Genomic DNA, 16,907 nt, shown 5'->3' with positions numbered 1-16,907 from the left:
AGTGTATTGTTAGCTGAATCTTGCCAAGTTGTGTCAGTTACAGAAAGGAAAGGCACTTAAACATAAGTCATACTGTGTACAAAATCACAGTCAAGAAAGAATATCTATCCTGTGTTCAAGGGATGTCAACAACAAAAGCTTTGGAGCTAACCAAGAATATGTGAGGAAGAAGAGTGTATCTGGCACTAGGAAAACAGGCAAAGGCCACACTGAAACAGTCTGCTATAATTTGACTTTATCCAGTAAATAACAGGGACCAATAAAGCGAGATAAGTAAGCGATCAGATTTATGTTTCAGTAATATAAAATGCTGGCCCAGCAGAGAGGCTGGATTTTGAATAAGATCAGAGCATTCTTTCTCTTAGCATAATTGCAAGGGAATTTGGCAGCAGAGGGGTAGGGGGAGGTGGAGACAAGGCATTCTGGGGCCCACCCTTTAACTACTGAATCAGAATCTCTGAGCTGGAGGCCTGGGAGTCTGCATATGTAACATCTCTAATAGCAGTGATTCACGTGGGCTCTAAGTCTGAGGCCTACACTGGTGTCAGGCCGGTTAGGAAGCTTTTGCGATTGCCCAATAAGAGGTGTAATGAGCTGGATCTGTCCATGATTCAGATCCTCAAGGCCAGCTCATAGAGAAAAGCAATTGTTTTAAGACAATTATGTAATTAAGTGCTAAACTAGTCGTTGCCTACTGCGACTTGATCTTAGCCAAGTTACTTAATACCTTAAGCACCAAGCTTTTAAATAACAAAGCGCTCATATGCATAATCGTGTTTGAGTGTCACAAATTCCCAAGAGTTAGGGAAAGTGTTTACCACTTTCAATTAACAGATTAAGCTTAACTGGGAGATGAGATTGAGTCATTTTTATCTGTTTGCTTCCTTGTTTACTGTCTGTCTCCTCAGGCACCGAAAATCGCAGGACAGTAGAACCCCGCTGACTCCCACGACCTTGATGGGTCTCTGGTGCCACAGCGCTCGGTACAAAAATAGGCTCACGGCCAATACATTCTGAGTAGATGAGAGACAAAAAAGACAAGACGAGACGGACAAGCGATGCAACATCAGATAAAAAGGAAGTGTTTTGGACGGGGGGTCAGATTCAGCCTTTCTCCCCACTGCCATTTATTTCAACACCTATGTGGTGCTGGTGCCAGAAGCCACTGCCCTTGGGGTATTATTGCCAATGTCGACTTCTGGGTTTGCTTCTGCTGCTCAGGAGGGCGGCGCCCTGCGAAGTCTACCTTAAACTTAACCTTCGGGCCTCGGTTCCGTGTTTGTTACACCGGGCTCTGAGCAAAACGTGAAAGGAGCTCCTTGCAGATCTCTCGCCGTCCTCCCCCTCCTGCTCCAGTTCCCCCCTTTCGCAGCGAGCAAAGGGACGTGCGAGGCGCCTCCCGGGACCGAGTCCTGGCGCACGGAGCAGGGACCTAACTCCTCCCCGCACCGGCTTCTCCGAGAGCTGCGGGAAGGCTCCGCAGTGCCCGCCCTGGAGGCGGGAAACAGCGTGGCTCCAATCGTCCGAGGGCCCCGGGACCTCGGCGCCGGCCCCGCGCGCTGGCCTCCGCAGAGTTCAGGTTCGCGAGGGCCGGGAGGCCGAGCGGGAGGCGCCGGGCGCAGGGATGCTCTCCCCGGGCGGGGCGGGGCGGCGCGGGGCGGCGCGGGGCGCCGGCCGCGCTGAATCCCCGGGGCCCGCAGGAAGGCTCCCATTGGCCGGAGGGCGGGTGACGGGCGCGGGGCGGGGCGGGGCTTCGCGGGGGCGGGGCTTCGCGGGCAGGGGCGGGGCTTCGCCTTCGCGGGGGCGGGGGCGGGGGCGTGCGCACCCGTGTCAGTTTCGGCGTCCCGGCCGCTCACCTTCGCGCCGAGGGTCGTGAGCCGGGCTTCCCGCCGACGCTCTCCCCTGCCCCGCGGGCCGGCCCCCTGCCCTGCAGCGCCGCGCGCTCGCCCCGCCGGGGCCCCTGCTGCCGTTCCTCCGTGCTGCGCCGAGCCGGGGCACTCTCATTTGTTTGCTCCGGTTCCCCCTCTTTGTTGCGCTAAAACCACCCAAGCCCAGCACCCCCCACCCCGGCGGGAGCCGGACTTCTCCGCGGACTGCAGCGGACCCGACCGCCGGGGCGCCCCGCCGCCCGCCTTCGTCCCGGGGGAAGCCCGCCGAGAGCTCATTGATGCACCCATTCCAGTGGTGTAACGGTGAGTCCCGGGCCGGGAGGGCGCGCGCCGGGCTGCGGAGCCGAGCGGGGCGCCGGGACGCCTCCCCCCCCCCCCCGTCCCATCTCCCAGAAACTTAGCTCGGGAGGAGGAGCGGGAGCCGCGCGTGGTCTGCAGCCCGGCGCGCGCCCGTCCGGCTTAACTGCGGGGCCGGGTGGGCCCCGGGACGCGCGGCGGGCGGGGGGCGTGGGAGCCGCGGGGTTCGCGGCCTTTGTGTGGCGGCCCCGCTCCCCTGCCCCCTTCCCTCGCCTTTGTGCGCTCAAACTCTGGTCTTTGTTGTGGTTGTCGGAGGAGAACTAAATCGGCGCTCGGGCTGGGATCTCCTAGAGGGAGCTCAAGTTCCCGGCCTGGAACTTTGCAGCCTATTTTAAATATGTGCACGGTGCGGCGTGCGGGCCGGGCGCGGGGGCGGCCGAGGGCTCTTTGTTGGCCTCTCCCCGGCCGCCGGGGGCCTGCTGCGTGCGGGGGGCGCCCGAGTAAGGAGCGCGGCTCCACGGGCCCGGTAGAGCCCGCCGCGTCTCGGCGCCCGCGCACCCCTGGGTGCAGGGCTCCCCGGCCCCAAGGCCGGACCCACCGTCCCAGCCCCGGGCTCCGGCGGGGGCCGCACCTCCTGACGCGGTGACCCCTCCACGCCGCCCCCCTGCGGCCTCCCTGGCCCGGAGTGATGCTCGATGCATCTCACCTGAGGCTTCTTTGGCGTTTCAGGTGATACAGGTTGGGCGTGGGTCTGACTCCACCCAAGCCACTTGAAAGGAGGGTCTTTCGGAGCCGGTCAGTGGAAAGGTATTGGTTGGTCTGGGGTACTGAAACCTTCCCGGGGCTTTGGCGTCCTGACCCCGTTGTTCCGAGCCCTGGAGTTTCTGGAGAAGTGGGGCGGAGGGTGTGCAGCTGGCCTTATCTGACTATGGTAGGCTGGCTAGTTACGAAAAGAAAGAAAGAAAGAAAGAAAGAAGAAAAAAAAAAGCCTTCTTGAGAGCAGACCCCTGCCAGATCTTGGATTAATTATTTCAAGCGGCTTTTGTTTTAAGGCAGGGTTGGGAGAGCATGTGTATGAGCGTCCCCCATCCCCCTCTTCCTCTTGCTGGTAGGATCTAATTTCCTGAAAATGAACCAAGCTGTGCGTGATAGGCGGGCATGGAGGGACAGGGGGCGGAGGATGGGGGGTGAGGAAGGACGGTGCATCCCAGCATCTGGGAAAGATTCCCGTTGGCTGGGAAGGGGAAGCCTTTCCCAGACCCACTGGTCTTTCTGGGCCAGCCTTTCACTTGACGTCATTCCAGCTCCCAGCCTTCGCACCGCACCACCGAGATGAGGCATTCAGATGTCAAGACTTTCATAGGTCAGCTGAGACAATGGAACAGAGGCTTCAGAAGAACCCAGGTGGCGGGCCCTTTTTTCTGGCACTCCTATTTCATATGGGGTTTGTAGACCAGCAGAGGACTTGCTGCTTTTTCTTGTCACTTAAAGTGACTGATAGATCCTGTTCTTTGACTCCATTGAGGAAGCAGTCCCTTCCCCCATCCCTTTGTGTGTGTGTGTGTGTGTGTGTGTGTGTGTGCGCGCGCGCGCGCATGAGGGGAAATATCTGGAGTCTCTCTTTCCAGGGGTTGGTATTCTTCCTGCCCTTACAAGTTTTGGAGGAAAAATGGCTCCTACTACAGCTTTTGGCCAATATGTATCTTTACCATTTATTTTTAATTATAAGAAAATGTATCATCTCCTCTCGTCTGTGAAGCTCTTCTCACCTACATCTCTTTATCACATAATGTCCCCAAGCTCACTGACTCAATCCTGGAACCCCAGGGCAAGTCTCTGCCAGAAGAGGTAAGATGGTCAAGGTAAATGGACCAGAGGACCACTGAGGCCAGCATGCCCACAGAGTGCGAATACATCTCTACAGTGGCCACCGCCCGCCCTGCAGTTTCCTAGGACAGGAAACCAATGAGGTTTTCTGGGACCCTAAAGATAACCAGGATCCAGCTCACAAATGTGCATGGGGAGCCCAGGCAGATTGGCGTTAGACCCTCTTATGGCATCAAATGTTGCTGAGGTAGGGAGCCTAGAAGCAAGGGCTTCCTGTTGCACATAGCAAGGTTAGGAGCTAATTATTTAATCTTTTCAACAAAGTCTTTCAGGACAAGAACTACTTCTGGTTTTTTGTTTTCTCACAATGTCTACGTCAGTAGCATAAATCAGGCCCTCAATAATACTTGTGGGTTGACTGGTCATTCATTAGCTGAGGGCAGTTTCTGGGCAATTTTCCCAAATATCACTCTCCTTACTTTGAAGTGGGAGTTTTTGCCAAGGGTACCAGGTTGTCTTGAAACTCAGGAGTTATTTATCTGTTAACTAGTTAATTGAAAAGAAGCCAAACACTAGACGGGGCACTGGAGAATATACACAAGTCCAAGTCTGCTGTCCTCAGACTTATGAGCATTTGAGCTTGTTAGGACTATCTGATTTCAGGATTCTAGTCCCATCTCTATTGCCATTCCTCCCTTTGTATGGTGAAAGGCTTTGTGTTGTCTTTGTCCCTACAGAGTAAAATCATCCAGTCGTTTTTTTTTTGCTTTTTTTTATATTCAGTGTCATGGTACTTGTCATATAGTCAATATTTGAGTTAGAATAAGTTGATGGTTGGAAGAGTTGGGCAATGTAAGACAGTTACTGAGTGTGCAAGAGTCAGAACATGTGGTACAGGCTGTGAGCACTGTAAAATTCAGGGAAGAGAGGGGTCACTGGGGTGTCATTAGGACCAGGATTGGTGAACTTCTAGAAGGGAAGAGGGAGTTTCGGGCAGGGAAAAGTTGCATGAACAAAGGTATGGAGGCAGGTGAAGGACAGGTTGGACAAGAAATAGACTGGTCCATGTTGGGTGATGCATTGGAAGACAGAATGGAAGACAGTGAGTAGGGGGGAGGTTGAAGAGATGCAGGGTGTGTGTGTTTAGGAGGACTTGAAGCTCCTCATGAGCTTGGGGAAATATGTGATGGGCTAAATTAGAGGGACCAGATATCTGAGGTGTTTAGGATAGAGACTTGGAATAGAGTTAGGCCCAACATCTGAAAGAGGTTTGAAGGGATGCTCAGGATATGGTCACCAGATTGATCTAGGGGATGACAAGGCATGACATGTAGGATGTCAAAATTGACTTCCAGTCCTTTAAACCAGTCTTCTGCTGCTGAGTTGTGATAGCACTGGAAATTATAAGCTAGAGTTCTGGAGTATATTTATGGGTCCTGGCTTCTAACCAAGATGTCAGGCCAGTGTTTAAAACCCATGTTGAAGACTTGAGCACAGAGGTCTTTGGATAGGAGCCTTCTTAGCTGCTTGATGTTAGCTTATTTAATGATCCTTTTCTCCCCCCTGTTGAAGGGTAAGTTAAATTGGTAGCATGAGAATGTGCTTGGGGTATAGCAGGTTTATGGCAGATCCTAGTTTTCTTGTCTCCACGCTTGCTGATATCCAAGAATTTTATTATGCTTGTCTTTGGATCCCTATAATATTTTGTCCTGGTTGCAGGAGAGAACATTCTACCCGGCTTATTGTTTATGTTCCATATATATATTTTTTCTTACTTTAAACATTACAGGAAATTTACTAATTCTCAAAAATGAGTATTCCCAAAATAGAGTGGCTCCAGGATAGGTTAATCCAGCCATAACTGACATAATGTTTTCTCCTCTTTCCCTGTCCCCTCTGCCACCCTCAGCCATTGGCTTTATGTTGAACTGCTTTGTGGTCTGGCTGTAATGTGGCTGTCACCATTCCAGTTGTCTCAGAAAGTTAGGAATCTTCCCTCATCCAGCAGAACTTCTTTGGCCAGAGCCCTGTTACCTACCTACCTCCACACCTAAGCCCTGCCAAGGGGAAGGTGACTAGGATGATTAGTAGGCTAATCGGGATTTACCGGAGTCACGGGAAAAGGGGAAACGTCTAGGGGCGGGTCAGTGTTTCCCACACCCGGGCATGCCTAGGAATCTGCCAAGGACCTTGTTAAAAAATGTAGATTCGGATTCATTTTGTTCAGGGTGGGCCTGAGATTTTGCACTTGTAACAACCTTCCCGGGGATGCCAGTGCCACTTTGGAGCCACACATTGAGGCTTTGAGTAGACAAGGGAAAAGTGGCCAAAGCAAACTGCACCCCCCAACCACCACTTTCTGGAACACTGGCCCAGGCTTGGGGGGAACAGTTTCTATTCTGGTCCTAGTGCAGCTTGTCTCCTGGACCAGGTGGCTTTGTGACAAATGACCTTTGCACAACCACACCTTGCAATTTACAAAGCTGCTTTCTTTTTCCAACTTTGGTCCTCTGTTTTCCCCTTGTTTTTAAATAACAAAGGGAGGCTTAGATAGGTAACTCCTTAAAGGTTACATCTCTAGGGAGAGGCAGGGTTGCCACCCAAATACCCATTTTCTCACCTAAGGCCTTCATTTTGCTGCTGCTCTCTATGAGCTTCTGGCTGATGGGATCAAGTCTTCCATTGGCCAAATCGTTGATCCCCCTGGGTGGGGGATGCAGTGTTAAGTACTAGGCGTAGTATCCCATTTCATGGGTGACTTATTTACCCAAGATCACACGGCTGGTCAGTGTTAGAGCTACGATATAGAGTTAAGCCCCTGCATCAAAGAGGTGTGGGAGCCCAGAGCCTGCCATTTCTCTCTGCATCCTGGCTGACCACTGAGTACATCAGCCACGGTGTAAACTTCCAACTATAACGTTTTTCCTCTCCCTTTCTTTGCAGGGTGTTTCTGTGGCCTGGGACTGGTTAGTACCAACAAGTCCTGCTCAATGCCACCCATCAGTTTCCAGGACCTTCCCCTCAACATCTACATGGTCATCTTCGGCACGGGCATCTTTGTCTTCATGCTCAGCCTCATCTTCTGCTGCTATTTTATCAGGTAGGTGGCACAGTGGGTGACCCGGGGCAGGCAGTCAGGGAGAAGGAGGCCAGGTGTGGGGTGAGCCAAGTGAGACTCCCTCAGCAGAGTCACTGGCTTCCCACTGGGGCCCCTGCTTTGAGGACATAGCTTAGCCTGCCCTTCACTGGGCCCCTGAGGCCTGCTGTTTCTATTTTCATCCGCCTAGCAAATTGTCCCAGAGCATATAAGGTCACCATTGGTTGAGCTGCATCGCACCTCTGGCCAGTTATTCAAAAGGTGGCCTAGGATTACTGTCTGACCAAGTCCTATCGTGAGTCGTCTGTTCAGTGTCTCCACTCCCCCGCTCACAACCTCTGGGTAGCAGGGATAGGTGGGCATCAGTTACACCAGTGGCATGTTTCTCTGCCCTCCTGGGAAATCCTGTTGTCAGCCCTCCAGATGCTAATATTAGCAAGCTGATGTCTGGAGAGCCGGTTGTTTATTCCGCCTTGTAAGCTCTTTTGATGGTGGGGGTGGGGGACACCAAAAAAACCCTAAAACATCACTTGTTACTGCGTAGAGATCCAGGGAAGGACCTGAGCATGGCAGGGCTAGCCAGGCTCCAGGATGAGCTGTTTCTTCACCTCCTGTTGAAAGACGTGGGAACTGGTGGCTGGTTTTCTACCAAAAATTTGGGGCATGACTGGTATTTTGAGTGGAAATTAGTGTTTCTGACCAGGGCCTGCTCTTGGTATTAACAGTTCCCCATTGTAGGGGACCAGTCCTGCAGACTGGAGAGCATTGAGCACCCCTGAGTAGAGCACCCTAGGGATCCTTAGGGCCATTTTGATAACTACTTCCTCCCCTCCCCTCTGCCACACACTTGACCAAATGCTGGCATAGCTGTCAGCTGGAGTCTCCTCATTAATCATTTAAATTAGGATGAAGGAACAAAGGTGTTCTGGCTCCCTGCTGAGATATCTTGGTGGGTCTGAGTGCTCCACCTGGAAGGAAGCTAGGGAGAAGAGACACTCCTCCAGATTCCTGAGGCTAGAAGAGCTTCCTCCAAAAAAGGGGAAGTGCCTTGGGTGCCCCCGTCAGCTACTTTGGGCCTCTTCTTTCTCAGAACTTTAGAAAGTGACTGGGACTAGAGTTTTCACTTAAAAGTTTATGCAGAGAAGATCGTTGTTTATTTTTCCCTCTTGTACAGCTGAGCCTAAAATTTGCATAGATAGGAGTCTGGGGCAATTTTTCTAGTAGCTCTCCATCCCCCAGTTCCCTTTCCCCAACCCTATATTTTCTTCCTCAAATTTTCTTTCTTCTTGACCACCCCCACCCCCATCTCCCCCCCACCAAGCAATTCAGGCAGTTCCCCAGAGACTGAAGATGGAGACATACCAAATACCAAAGGTTTCTGTCTGCTTCTGGGGGAGGAGTCTGCAGAAGCAGCTTCATGTCTGGTCTGTGCACCCAAGCTGCAAAGGGGTTGAGTAAGGAAAAATCTGGAAAAAAGCACTCTGCAGGATGTGGGTGACTGGGGTTCATTCCCTAATTCTGCCACTAATAGGTGTGACCCTGGGTTTTAGCTGCTGTTTACCAAGTGCCTTCTGTGTGCCACATTGTGGTTGGTGTTTTATGAACCACCCCCACTTCCCGCCCTGGCCTCCAGCGCATGTATTGCCCATGTAGTAAGTGAGGAAATTCATGCTCAAGCAGTTAAGGGTTTGCCCAAGGTCCTATGTCGAGGAAGAGCCAGAGGTGTGCTAGCCTGGTGGTCATTAGTTAGAGCCCTTCAGATTCCATACATTTGCCTTCTCTGATTCTCACTCCTTGAAGGGGGGGGAGGGGGCGGGAGGGAGGAACAGCTAGGGCACTCGCTCACCAACCCCCTACAGCCCAAGATCAGGGTTCCACAGAAAGACAGGCTGGGGAGCTAGGTAGGGTGGATTTATTTTTGTCTGGCTGGAGGCAAAGAACAGAGCAGTAACCACATGATCCCCAAAGCTTTCCTGACTGCGGGGCCACTTGGTGCCACCTGTCCCTTATGCAGTAATCGGCCCCTTCCGTCACCCCACCTTCTGTTCTGCAGCCTGCCCAAAACCAGTTAACCCTGGAGCTTCATGGTTCCAGAGGCTCGCTGGTGTGCGGCAGCCTGTGGGTGTCTATATATAGAAAGATACACAAGCGCAGAAGCCACTTCCTCTCCCTGCTTCTCAGTTTCCTCCACGGCCAAAATAGGCCCATGACCCCCTGCTCTCCACCTGGCGAGCTCATTGGCCAACACCAGCCTCCCCTCTCCGGCTGGCCCTCACTCATTCTTCCCCGTTCCCCAAGAGCTGACCTCTGGCCCTACACAGGATGGAGGGGCCGGAGAGGTACAAACAGGCAGGAAAGGAACAATTATTTTCAGGACCTGGTTGCATTGTTTGCGCCAAAAGGGAAAAGAAGCAAGGGAGAGCCCACTGGCAGTGGCTAGAAATGGTCTCATTGAAATCAGAGTATTTTTAGTAGCTTTGCTCACCCGACAGCTGAGATGGCCACCTGTCCAAAGTTGCTGGCACCACATCCTCTGCCGGGATGGCCCAGGGTATTGGTTTGCCTTTTGCTTTATTTCCCTTGCAAACTCTTTGGGCCCCATTTTATCACAATGTATACCTTCCTGTTCCAGAAATCTACACTGTAGGGTGGAAGGGGTGGTTATAAGCCTTTCACTGTGCTGCTGGTACAGGGAGGGCTACAGCCCTGCTTCTGCAGGGTGTTCAGCTCCGACCATTGGGTAGGTGGAGCCAGGCAGACAAAGGGGATGAGGGTGGGCAAGCGGGCATCCTGCACATCCTATGATACAACAAGCAGAAAGGCACAGCACAGACCACTTGCTTAGAGCCACATTGCAGGTGAGGCTGTCGAGACCCCAAAAAATGTGTGACCTCCCCTCCTTCTCTGGGCTAAAAAAGCAGGCCCCTTACCACTTCCTCCTTTGCTCTCATACACAGCTGCCAACAACAGCAGCAGTGTCTCCCTCAGAAGGCGGCTGTGAGCACTTTGATCATGAGAACACTTTCTTCCTTCCCCAGCTTAATTCTGTGTCAGCCAGGTAACAGTTCATGTAAGCTTTGGATGCATCCTTGCCTGCCCCTCTGGCTTGGAGGCAGCGACAGAAAGGCATGCATATGAAAGGCTTTTGTGCACTATGGAGTTCCCTGTAAAGCTGAGGTCTGGACAGTGGGAGTGCCTGTTAGGCCTTGGTTCAACCCTCCAATGACCGGAAACTCTCCAGTGGATGTGCTGCCCTGGGCCTTAGCCCCACGGTGAGGGAGTCCACCTGGACTGGAGTGCCTTTTTTTTTTTTCCTTAAGATTTTATTTTTAAGTAATCTCTGCACCCATCTTGGGGCTCAAACTCACAACCCTGAGATCAAGAGTCACATTTTCCACTGACTGAGCCAACCAGGCACCTGGGGACTGGAGGTTTTTTTTTTTGTTTTTTTTTTTTTTAAGATTTTGTTTATTTTTAGAGAAAAAGAAAGAGTGGAGGGGGAGGAAGGAGGAAAGAATCCCAAGCAGACTCTGCACTGAGCAGAGAGCCCAACAAGGGGGTTCGATCTCACCACCCTAAGATGACCTGATCCGAAACCAAGAGTCGGGCACTCCACTGACAGAGCCACCCAGGTGCCCCTAGACTGGAGATCTTAAGAAGTTCTGGTTACACAGCCTTGCCAGGCCCCAGACTTCTATTAAGAACAATGGAGGTGGCTGGCAGCCAGATCCGGATCCGCTCCCTGATTGTGCCCTGGGCACGGCTCTGCTCTGGCCTGAGTTCTGCACCTTCCCCAGCTCTGGTAGCAAGTCAGCTTGTCCAGTGTCCATGGAGCGAGCATCTTCTCTCCTTTTGGTTGAGGCTTATGATTTGAGACTCTCTTCCTCTAACTCAGATCAGCAATCATCTTCTGCAAAAGGACAGACATTTGGGGCTTTGCAAGTCACGCAATTGCTATCTTAATTACCCACTCTATTGTACAAAAGCAGCCGTACACAATTCGGGGACTATGAGCCTCTCTGTGCTCTAATAAAATTTTGTGGACACTGAAATAGGAATTTCATATATTTTTCACATGACATGAAATATTCTTTTGATGTCTACTTTTTCACCACTTCAGCATACAAATCAATTTTAGCACACAATCCCTATAAAACCAGTGATCAGCTGGCTTTGGCCATAGTGTGCCACACCTGTTATAACTTGGTGGGCTTCTGATGTTTCCTTCCAATAACCCAGGTCTTTGGTAGGCGTGACTGGTGGAGAGGGAGCTCCATCTGGCTCCCAAGTATAGGAGGACACAGAACTACCTGCTTAATTTGGAAGATTTCTCTCACTGCAAATAAAACAGCAATGATGATGATAATGCATAATCATGGCCTTGCCATTAGTTGTGGCCCTGTTGATGAGTATTTCCCAAGTGGTCTGGTATTATTCTTAGGACTGTATGCACCTAATAGGGGAAACAGGCTGCCACCGTATGCGTTAAAGAGCTCAGGCTCCAAAATCTTTGATTTTGGTAGACTTTGATTCAAATCTGCCTCTGCTGCCAACTAGCTGTGAGGTTTGGGCAAGGTACTTAACTTCTTTGGACTTCGTTTCCTTCCTCTGTAAAAAGGAAAGTTTCTCTCAAAGTCTGTGCATATGCTATTTTTTTTTAAGGAGATTTATTTATTCATGAGAGACACAGAGAGGCAGAGACCTAGGCAGAGGGAGAAGCAGGCTCCCTGTGGGGAGCACTGTGTGGGACTCAATCCCAGGACCCCAGGATCATACCCTGCCCTGAGCTGGAGGCAGACGCCCAACCCCTGAGCCACCCAGGTGCCCCTGTGCATATGTTAGTACAGAGATGGATACATAGCAAGTCCTCCATAACTACTGTGTCATTGCCATTAACAGCGCCCTGTGTTTTGGCTATGGAGAGTTAGGTTGTGTGCAGGCCACCAGCTTGAAACCAAAAGGAAGTAAACCAAAGGAGGGATCATCTGTGTTCGCCCAGTGTTGTGAAGGGGAAAGTGCGCATTTGTTCTGCAAGAGGAAGAGCCCCCAGGGGCAACAGGCTTATTTATCCTGCCCCCCCCCCCCCGGCTTAATGGCAATATCTGTTTTTTTAAGAATATCTATCTTCGGGACACCTGGATGGCTCAGTGGATGAGCGCCTGCCTTCAGCCCAGGGTGTGATCCTGGAGTCCTGGGATTGAGTCCCACCTCGAGCTCCCTACATGGAGCCTGCTTCTTTCTTTGCCCCCCCCCCCCCCTCCCTCTCTCTCTCTCTCTCTCTCTCTCTCTCTCTCTCTCTCTCTCTCTCTCTCATAAATAAAATCCTTAAAAAAAAAAAAGAAAGAATATCTACCTTCTTCTGTATGGTCAGTAAGCAGATTGTTGATCCATAGAGTCAGGGAGCTCCAAGGCACTGATGTCCTGGGAAATAGCAGGGAGGATGAATGAACAATTCTGATTCCGGAATTCCTCAGTCTGTGGGACCTGATGGTGAGTTCTGAGGCTGTTGGGCCTGAGAAAGAGTCTGAGTCCTTAATCCGCTCTGGGTGACCTGCGTAGGTCCAGGCCATCCTCCGTGGCATCTATGGGATAAGAGAGCCCTGTGGTCAGCAGCCTCCCAGCCCCAGAAGAATGGCCCACACAGCCCGCCTGCCTCTCTTACTCTGAATGGCTCCGTTTGTACCAAGGCGTAGTAACCTCTTCTCTCCCCTTTCTCTCTTTCTCCCCCAGCAAACTCCGGAACCAGGCACAGAGTGAACGATACGGCTATAAGGAGGTAAGGTGCTGTCCCTTTCCCTGAGACGTCCTCTCCTGCCACTTGCCCTGCTAGAGGGAGGGCAGGCTGCAAGCAAGCTGAAGCAGTCCTGGCCTGGCACCTGCTTGGCCTCACCTCTGGCTTCCTGTGAGGCTAAGGCTCTGTACTAGTCACCTCTTGCTTGTCGAGGGCTGTGTCCAAAGCCCTTTCCCTTCATCAGAGGGAGAGGAAGACACTCCTGTGCAGGACTGGGGACTCCCTTCCTTGGTGGCCAGCACCCGGCCCCTGTGGTTGGCCCCTTCTGACACCATGCCTCCTCTCTTTCTTCCCAGGTGGTACTTAAAGGAGATGCCAAGAAGCTGCAATTATATGGGGTAAGTGTACTAGGACGGCATGCAGGAGGGCCCCGCTGGCAAAGCAAAACAGCCCGTCCTCCAGCTCTCAGCCTGGGCCTTTTGGGAATGTTAGGCACCGTCTTCCTATCTCCTTAGGTCAGATAAATGTGACTTGTTCCAGTAGCTAATCAGTATGGAATTCATGATGTCTGCAACAGGCGCAGGCTGGAAACAGATCACAAAAGGGTTGGTGTAAGTGGTGACCTGGCCCTAGGAGGGCTGCCATGCATAATGTTTAAGGGGAGGAAGGACACACCACCCCATGCCATAGGCATGCCACAGAGTCCAGCTGCCCTTCCTTTTACCCACAGGCATGCACTCTGTCCTAGCAGACTGCATCTGACAGGTGTATCCATCCCTGTGGTTTTCCCTGTCTCCCCTTCAGTCCTCTCCCCAGCTGATATAGCAAGTCCTTGGGTCTCCTCACACGGATGCTTCAGAAGACCATTTCCTCTTCCTTTCCTACTTGCGCCCATGAGATCAATCATTTTCTTTCTGAAGGCTTCTGCCCATAACCACAGACACTTGTACACAGTGTGTTTGTGGTTGTCTGGAAGCTGGGAGGATCTGCAGGTATTGCTAGACACAAGATGGCCTAGGAATGCCTCCTTTAACCATTTTTTAAATTTAATTATTTTTTAAAAGATTTTATTTGTGTGTCTGTCATCAATAAATAGAGGCACAGACATAGGCAGAGAGAGAAGCAGGCTCCTCCACACGGAGCCCGGTGTGGGACTCGATCCCAGGACCCCAGGATTACACCCTGAGCCAAAGGCAGATGGTCAACAATTGAGCCACCCAGGCATCCCCCTACCCTTTTTAAAAATTTTTTTATTTTTTATTTTTTTTAAGATTTGATTTATTTACTCATGAGAGAGCACGAGAGAGAGAGAGAGAGAGAGAGAGAGAAGCAGGCTCCATGCAGGGAGCCTGACAATGGGACGACCCTGGGTCTCCAGGATCAGGCCCTGGGCTGAAGGTGGCACTAAACCCCTGAGCCACCTGGCCTGCCTACCCTTTTCTTTTAAATAAATATTTTATCATTTGAGAGGGAGAGAGAGAGCATGAGTGGAGGGGAGAGGCAGAAGGACAAGCTGACTTTCCACTGAGTGGGGATCCCACCTGACTCTGGGCTCAGAGCTCAATCCCAGGACCCTGAGATCATGACCCAGAGCTAAAGGGAGATGCTCAACCTACCCAGCCACCCACGTGCCCCTCATCCCTCCTTGTGATGCCTGCTCTTGCATCTCAGCAAATTCCAGTGTTCCCTGAGCCCTCCTTGAGAGGAAGAGTTCAGCTCTGAGGGGCTAATATATAATGACTGATTTTATTAAACCCAGATTTTATTAAAGACTATTAACCAAACACCATACCCCATCTTTACCTCTAGTTATTGATACATGCCTCCTTGCCAAATACACTAGGCAAGAAAGGATTAAAAAATATTCTAGGGGCACCTCGGTGGCCCAGTGGTTGAGTGTCTGCCTTTGGCTCAGGTTGTGTTCCTGGGGTCCTGGGATTGAGTCCTGCATCGCGCTCCCCACAGGGAGCCTGCTTCTCTGACTAGATGTCTGCCTCTCTCTGTGTGTCTCTCATGAATAAATAAAATGTTTTTTAAAAAGCAGTTCTTCTAGAATAGTACTGGTCAATGGAAATTTCTGTGATGATAGAAATGTTATATATCTGCACATATGGGAGCTGCTATAGCCACATTGCAGCTACTGAGGCCTTGAAATCTAACAAGTGCAAATGAGGAACTCAACTTTTAATTTCACCTTCTTTTGATCAGTGGAAACATCATGTGTGGTTAATGGTTACCCTCTGACTCAAATTTCAGTGGCTGATGTGGAAACCAGGCTTAGCCTAGCTTAGTTTTCTTGGGTGGGGATGAGCTGATGGTGATGATGATGGTTCTTCCCCAATCTCCTCTCATGCTGCCCCTTTCTTCCCACAGCAGACCTGTGCAGTCTGTCTGGAAGACTTCAAGGGGAAGGATGAGCTAGGTGTGCTCCCATGCCAACATGCCTTTCACCGGAAGTAAGTGTCCAATGTGGGGAGTTTCCAGGGATGCCTTTTGAAAGAAATAAGCAGGGAGCGTCTCCTAGAACCTGTAATCCTTACCCTCTCCCATCTACCCCTTGCCAGTGATGCGCCACATCCTGTCTGGACACAGGCAACCGGAGGGATTAGACAGGGGCAAGGACAGATGTTCTTGTTCTGGGAAGCAGCTGGGCCCTATGAGAGGCCAATGGAACAGGCTGGGTGTCTTCTTAAGGCAAAAACAGGTCATCTTCTGCCCACAGGTGTCTGGTGAAGTGGCTGGAAGTACGCTGTGTCTGCCCTATGTGTAACAAACCCATTGCTGGGCCCTCGGAGGCCACACAGAGCATCGGGATCCTATTGGATGAGCTGGTGTGAGTGCTGCCTCTGCACCAAGGCCTGGAGAAGACCTCTTGCTTCACGGGTGCCTGGTCCTTCTGCACAGCTACAGAGAACTAAACTGTTGGGTAGTGGTTGACGTGCTTACCTGAAGGGGCAGTAATGCAGGGCTGGTCTCCCACCATCAGGGTAAGGCCAGAGTTGTCCCACCTTTCTGCCTTCTGAAGCCTTCTTTCCTGCTACTCAGAACTAATGGTGTCACCCATCAAAAAAACACTGTATCCTGGTACTGGCCTGTCTACCTGCCTGTCCCTGCTGGGGAAGCCAATCTGCTCTTCTCTGACTGAGAACCTGGAGTTACCCCTGGAGGATTCCCCTTAGGAGGACAGGCTGCCCTGACCTAGAAGAAGGGACAAGATGGGCCGTGTCCCACCTGTAACCTCCCTCCCCTCTTCACTCCTTGTATAGGAAGGTGAGAAGGGGAGGTAGGAAGGTTGGTCTGTCAAGGAACCATCAAGGAACCAAGTGCCTCCAGTGGAAGGGAGGGAAGGCTCTGTAGGAAGTCAGGAAGAGCAGGGACATGGGAAAAGGAAAGTCAATGTTTACATGGGGCCTTTGTGACTGCAGGGTCATGGAGGGCACGTGCTTTCCACTCCCTGCTGGAGTCTGAGGTGCTATCCATTCACTCTCTTCCTCAGTTAATCTCCAAGTTTCCTATTCCGTGTTGAGGTTTGAGTGCCCCCCCTAGAGGAAGGGCTTGTTCTATATCCAGATGAATTCCTAAAGGCTTTTTTCTAAAGGAGCAAGGGGCCTGGGGTTAGGGGTGTCTGAAGGTTAGGGCAGCAACAGGTACCTTCTTCCCCTTTGTAAATAGTATTTTTATACTTTCTCCTCACCATCTCAGGCTTTATATGTGGGAGCCCCTGAATGGAGGGAGGGGGGTGTCCTCGCCCCCACCTGGAGCAGGTGAGGGTGGGGCAAAGGTATGTATTTAAAGAAAATTAAATTTAATAACAAGTTTCTCTAACTTTTTGCTTGTGGTTGTGGCCTATGTCTCTGGGGCACTTTTCTGCCAGCAGAGGAAAGAGTTCTCTTACTGCTGCTTCTCACTTCCCCATGCGCAGAGCACCCTAAATCTTGAAAAGAAAAATTGCTATCAGGTTATTATGTGTATGACCTAGGACTAACAGCAATGTACTTTTTAAAGATTTTATTTATTTATGAGAGACACACAGAGAGGCAGAGACACAGGCAGACAGAGAAGCAGT

General features: G+C 51.3%; 1 protein-coding gene across 3 annotated transcripts; it reads left to right on the top strand.

Moving 5' to 3' along the window:
• The first annotated feature begins 1,804 nt into the window (after positions 1-1,804).
• Positions 1,805-16,666, top strand: RNF122 (ring finger protein 122). Of its 3 annotated transcripts, none has more exons than XM_041751233.1 (6): positions 1,805-2,192; positions 6,957-7,113; positions 12,841-12,886; positions 13,198-13,239; positions 15,215-15,297; positions 15,564-16,666. In XM_041751233.1, exons 1-6 carry the CDS (start codon positions 2,168-2,170, stop codon positions 15,676-15,678), a joined length of 468 nt encoding a protein of 155 aa, XP_041607167.1. In that variant the 5' UTR covers positions 1,805-2,167; the 3' UTR covers positions 15,679-16,666. The 3 variants fall into 3 exon arrangements, with proteins under 3 accessions (XP_041607167.1, XP_041607168.1, XP_041607169.1); XM_041751234.1 differs by lacking the exon at positions 1,805-2,192 and adding an exon at positions 2,548-2,993; XM_041751235.1 differs by lacking the exon at positions 1,805-2,192 and adding an exon at positions 6,186-6,567.
• Positions 16,667-16,907: the final 241 nt, after the last annotated feature.

The sequence above is a fragment of the Vulpes lagopus genome, chromosome 4 (assembly GCF_018345385.1).
Source record: "Vulpes lagopus strain Blue_001 chromosome 4, ASM1834538v1, whole genome shotgun sequence".
Lineage (NCBI taxonomy): Eukaryota > Metazoa > Chordata > Mammalia > Carnivora > Canidae > Vulpes > Vulpes lagopus.
The sequence above is the reverse complement of the archived record's forward strand: the minus strand, read 5'-3'. Positions and strand labels throughout refer to the sequence as shown.

Coding starts and splice junctions, on each gene's coding strand:
- RNF122 (XM_041751233.1), top strand. CDS start 2,168: ATGCACCCATTCCAGTGGTGTAACG. Junction 2,193..6,956: donor CCCATTCCAGTGGTGTAACG/GTGAGTCCCGGG, acceptor CTTTCTTTGCAG/GGTGTTTCTGTGGCCTGGGA. Junction 12,887..13,197: donor AACGATACGGCTATAAGGAG/GTAAGGTGCTGT, acceptor CTTTCTTCCCAG/GTGGTACTTAAAGGAGATGC.